General features: G+C 34.5%; 1 protein-coding gene across 2 annotated transcripts in view; it reads right to left on the bottom strand.

The window, feature by feature from the left end:
- Positions 1-6,000, bottom strand: part of SCYL2 (SCY1 like pseudokinase 2) — a 56,673-nt gene continuing 50,673 nt past the window's right edge. For both annotated transcript variants that reach the window (XM_082349617.1, XM_082349618.1), the window contains exons 14-18: positions 5,873-5,973; positions 4,421-4,487; positions 4,188-4,283; positions 3,074-3,193; positions 1-1,646 (exon numbers count right to left, since the gene is read on the bottom strand). In XM_082349617.1, the coding sequence (XP_082205743.1) occupies positions 1,002-1,646; positions 3,074-3,193; positions 4,188-4,283; positions 4,421-4,487; positions 5,873-5,973 (1,029 nt within the window). In that variant the 3' untranslated portion in view covers positions 1-1,001. The remainder of the gene's footprint in view (positions 1,647-3,073; positions 3,194-4,187; positions 4,284-4,420; positions 4,488-5,872; positions 5,974-6,000) is intronic.

The following is a 6,000-nucleotide window of genomic DNA, read 5'->3' as shown; positions in this document are numbered from 1 at the left end:
TCATTTTTAGAGAAGTAAAGTTTATTACATTTGAAACAATACAGCAGAAATCTCAAAAGTATATTCATTAAATATAGTTTAATTCTTACAAATCTCCTTTTGAAAATGCAATTCATATGTGCTGCAACCTCAGAAGTTTGAATTCAAAATGAAATATGAAGGCAGTAGTCAGGGAAAGCACATCAGAGGTCTTTGTCAAATACCTGTACAAATCAGTACATACCTCTTCTGTCTGTGATATAGTAGGAAAAAAAGTGATTCTAAACATATCCAAGTAAATGCAGAAAAATACATTACTATTTGAGGCAGACCATGCTAAAATATAATTTACAACGATTAGTTTGCATTTATGATAGTTAATAATGCCTTTAGTTTGAACCAATGAAATCAAGGTTAAGTTAAATTCTGCAGTGTTTGCTCAGTCTTTTGCACTAAACATTAGTTCATCTGAGAAGTAATAAGATTGGAAAAGCAAATGACCCGATCCTTTTCGTTAGGCTTATCATTTTCTCACTCAGTCACACTAAATGCAAACAAATCAATACAGTATCAAGATTTTTCACATAGTAAAAATGAAGACTAATGACTTGCGAAGGCAGACTGTGTACCATGTAGTATTTAACAGATGAAACTTGCAATTACCATCAACTCAATTTTTTAAATAACACCAAGATTTACAAGCCAAAATAAACATTTGATTTAAAAATTCTGCTATTCAAGATACTCAGGTGTCTTTTTTTCTCGTTGAGATTGATATGGGTTGGGTCTTTTAAAAACCTGAAGAGGAGTTGGTAAGAGGAAAAAAATCCTCAAGGCTTTAAAAACCTCAACTGTTAAAGAGTCCATATAACTACTATGCTGGCATGACAACAGGTTTTTTTCTGTCACAGGACCATTCACTTTCCCACAGAAGTACTTCCTCCAAGCCAACTATATAGATGTAAATCAGCTTACCCATGATTAAAACTGAAGTAATCCTTCAAAAACAGGAGCATGACACCTCACCCAAAAAGATCTTTTAAGTCACTGCTAGCTGAACTGCTACTGGTCATAGTAGGTGGCGGCTGTGCAAAGTTCTGCGGGTTAAAGAAAGGATTAGTCTGCATACCAAAGGCAGACTGTCCTATCATGCGCACCTGTGCTCCCATTACCGAACTGCCCACACCTGGAGACCCTTGAGCAGGCACAAACTGATTAAGCCACTGATTCGGTTTCTGTTGTGATAACTGGTTCATGCTAACTTTGGGTTTCTGAGGGCCAAAGAGATTATTAAGAGCAGACATATCTGTGGGTCTTTGCTGAGTCGGCTTCGCACCAGCAGGAGGAACACTCACAGCACTGAAGTTTGGCAAAGTGGAAGGTGTTCCCAGTGTCATCTTGGCCACTGCAGGTGCGCTTGGACTGCTGAAGAAGTTCTGGTTTGTATTAACTGGCATGTTGAATCCTGAAGTCTGAAAGCCCATGTTGGCATTCAGGCCGTTTGTTAAATTTCTCTTTGTATTATCAATTGGTGTAGAAAACATCATACCAAGGCCCGTGGAAGGAACAGAAGTGAAGGTACTTGAAGCAGAAATTTTAGGGGTACTAACAGAAAGACTGGTCAAAGATGACATATTATCCATCAATGTGTCTGTCAGGTCCTTAGTCTGAAAAATATGAGGAAATTACTTTATCTCCAAGAATTCCAAATTACTTTAAAATTAGTAAACATTTGATAAATTTTATCATAAAGTACAAGTTAAAATTAAGCTCAATAGTCTACACCAAGACAGCAAACCACAGCTCACAGGCCAAATCCAGCCTGCCACATATTTTTGTAAGGCTTTTTAAGGATGAACATTTGCAATCAATCTGATGACAGGGAACACAACTCTGAACTCCAATTAAATGAAATGTTGTCTCCCCCGCTGCACCTCCACCAAAAAACAGAATTGCATTTTTCTCATTAGATCTGTATTACAGACAAGGATACTCTATTATTTTTGTATTTTGAATTTCATCAAAATTTTGTGGAAATTTATTTTCTCTATTCTTTTATAAGTACCTACAAAATACTTTATTTTTACCTCTTGGCCCACAAAGATTTTTCCCAGAGGAAGAAATTTAATGATTAAGAGGCAACAACAACAACAAAAAATAATTTAAAGAAAGCTTGTAAGATAAAGTAATTTCTGAAATCAGTAATAGTGTAAACTTTCTATCAACAGAGACCTTAATCACTGCTCTAACACCAGCACCTAGAACACTGCCTGGACCATAGCAGGAAATAAATACTGGTCAGGACATATAGATAAGTATTCCTAAATCAATTCACAAACATAACTATAACAAAAAAGCTAAAAATTGAAAATTGCTTTTTGCTCAAAAATACATAAATGCATGAATATAATATTCCTGGTCATTTCAAAGTGAACAGCGTTGAATTAGTATCATAGACCTAATATTTTTTAAGAACCCTCCCATTAATCTAGCTTCTTCTTTGTTGGTAACAAGCACTATTACAAAACATTATGTATTAGGCAGGCTATTGAGGAGTTGTTGGAAAATTCTTGATGCCCATACTTCTTAGAAATTACACATTAAAGTATTTTCTGAAATACATTTTTATAAAACACTAGTAGGTAGACTAAGTTCTATACTACCTTACTCCTTAAGAGTAGTATGCCTTATATATGGAATTTTAAAAAGTGGTACTGATGAACCTAGTGGCAGGGCAGAAATAAAGACGCAGATGTAGAGAACAGACTTGCGGTGGGGGGAAGCTGGGATGAACTGAGAGAGTAGCACTGATGTATACACACTACCAAATGTAAAATGGATGGTTACTGGGAAGCTGCTGCATAGCACAGGGAGGTCAGCTCGGTGCTTTGTGACCACCTAGAGGGGTGAGATAGGGAGGGTGGGAGGGAGGCTCAAGAGGGAGGGGATATGGGGATATATGTATACATATAGCTGATTCACTTTGTTGTACAGCAGAAACTAACACAACATTGTAAAGCATTTATACTCCAATAAAGATATAAAAAAAAAAAGTGTAGTATGCTTGAATTATGCAAAAGAAATGAACTCTGACCTGCTTGACTGGAGCAACAGGTGTGTGCACCTGGGGTTTAAGAGGTTGCTGGCTTTTCAACTTCTGTGCCTGCTCCTGTTCTTTTGCCAGTTTTTGTTTTTCTTCAAGTGTAAGTGATGCCTTAAAACAAAACAAAACCAAAAACATCAACTGACAACTTTCATAATTCCATTTATAAAACAGAAGATTTCTTTTTGGTATGTCTGACAATACCAAGTAGATTACAAACTACTCCTGTACTGGTGATTGCCACAGCGTAAGTTATACTTTGAATTACGATAAGATTTAACTTTAGGTAGAAACTCACAGGATCCATGCTAAACTATTTCCAGTATGAAAATAATAATAAAATTATTATTTTAAAACCATTCATTAGAATCATCTTTTTCCAGACAATGAGAATATGATTAGGTGATATCATTTTATAAAATTGGGAGATTCTAGCTCACTCCAAAAATATTTTAGAAACTCATCAAAAAGCTAAGTAAAAAGGAAACAACTTGTTTTTTTTAACGTGAACAATTTCTTTCACTGCTAATGTCTGCATCAAATTCAACATCTGTCTTTTTCTCATATCAACTTTGCCAACCTATAAGCTCGCAGTATGTCCTCTTACAATTTTGTAAACCACAATGTCTAGTAGTTCCTTGGCTCTACACATACAGGTACTCATAACTGTTGAATGAACAGAAGAAAAGTGCCCTCAGCAGAAATTCAAAACTGACATATTTTTTATATCGGATGCTAACCAACATTTCAATTGGAAAGTATCATTTTAAAGTTTGTTATTCAAAATCAGAATCAGAGAAGAGACACTGTAGAATTTATCAAGGGATGTGACTGGCAAAGTACAGTAGAAAGGACAAAGAAGTCAGGCAACCTAGAAATGTTACCAACATGGGAGACTGAATAATAAAGGAAGTTAAAAATCTTAAGCATGTTTATTCTCAACATGCGTCAGGTCATGCATGACCCACTGATAACTTTTAAATTTCATAAAGATAATTAAAGAATGTTTCTTATTAAGCTAAATAGTATTTCCCAACAAAAATCTGTGGTTTTAGAAGTTATATAATATAAATACGAGTACTGAAAGAACAGTAAAGACACTTACTCTTTTATGTTTATTCTGTAACCCATCCTCTTTATTTTCTGATTCACCACCAGTCAGAAGGTCTGCTCCAATGTTGTTAAAGACTTTGTCAATATGCTGAAATACAAAAAGTCAACCAGCTGAATGACGTGCAAGATTGTGATTTTACTGCTTAAAGATCAGAGGTCCCCTAAATGGAGCACACTATCAAGCACTTTTTTTCAAAAATTAGAATAATCTAAATATCTTCTTACCTGAGACCCAACATTTGTAACTTTCGTCTCCTCAGAAGCATTCATTTGATTTCCTATATCCAAAGATCTGTAAGAGAGAGTTGAGTTATGACAAAGCAATAAAAGGAAATGTATGTTTTAAAAATAAAACTTGTACTAAAAATAGTTCATCCACATGGAATTTACTACAATCTAAACAAACTGCAACTTCATTCTTTAAGGATAGTCATAATCTTTTTCATTATTTACTACTATTAATGTCTGCATGCCCCAAAAACCAACATTTGTACACACGTCTTTTTTTTAAAGCTTAGCATTTGAGATTTACTGGAGAACATAGTGTCATAAAACCAGGCAAGCATGGTTCTTACCATAGAAGAGTTTACAGCTCACTGAGAGACAAGATATGATATGGGAACTTAATGTGATTAAGTTCAGAATCTGTGATTCTAACAATAAATGCTATAATCACTGAATAAGTGATGTGGGCAAGATCTATGCCTTGAAAAACAGGTAAGATTTAGATAGGAAGGAGAAAAAGAGAAGGTTCATTTACACCTCAAGTATAAATAATAGATAGAAAATTTCTCTCTGTTGTAATTTTTAAAGACTATTTTTCAGGGTTCCTAAGTTAATATAGTCAATCCATTAAACATGATAAATATATACATCACAGAATACTTAGTGCATACAAAGGGCTATTTCACATCATTCTACACCTTGTGTATTTATTTCCATAAAGCCTTCATCTTACACTGGAGCAGAACCTAAAAAGTTTCTTTTGGGGGACTTGGCTCATGATTGATATCAATTTTACTGATTTTCAGATGTCTTTGACTCAGGATTAAACTTTAACAGGCATCCTAAAATCATGTTTTGCCTCTGGAGCAAAGAATATAGTGGAGATTTGATCATAAAAACTGGCATTTTCCACTGAATAATGTTTACCCTTCCCCTCTTCCTTTGAATACTAGTATTTTGCAAATAATTTAGAAAATCCTCCCTAAAAACAAACAAACAAACAAAGAGGTACACACTGTGGTACTACATATAGGAATGAACTCTCTATAAATGTTTCTGGGGTTAGAGAAAAAAGAAGGAGAAATCAAAACACCAGGATTTCACAGATCTGAAAAATATTTTTAAGTGGTGCTCTTGGCAATCAGCACCCTGAGTTTACAATGCCAGTAGCTGATGTGACAAGAGATTTTCTTAGAAGCAGAATTTTCTTTATGCAGAGAAAACGCTAAGGTTACATCCTATTATGCTTCTGTATTCAGAAATGACATCAGATTTTCAACAACATTCTATTTAAACTCAGTTCAACTTAATATGTTGGAAAATTTTTATATGCTTTACATATAGTCAAATTGAAATCCTTCAATTTTTCTAGTCCATATTCTAGAAAATCAACCATGACATAACTTTAATGTCACTCCTGGACCATGTGCAATTCATATGCAACCTACTTACTTCTGCTGTTCTTGCATTATATGAAGTTGCTCCAGTTTAGTCTTATGTTCAGACTCCAATCTATTAAGCATCTCTTTTATGACGGAAATGAAGGAATTGAACTGGTGTAATAAGAAATTGATATGGTT

This window comes from Balaenoptera borealis (assembly GCF_965194805.1).
Source record: "Balaenoptera borealis genome assembly, chromosome: 13".
NCBI lineage: Eukaryota > Metazoa > Chordata > Mammalia > Artiodactyla > Balaenopteridae > Balaenoptera > Balaenoptera borealis.
This window is presented reverse-complemented; position numbering and strand designations above follow the sequence as displayed.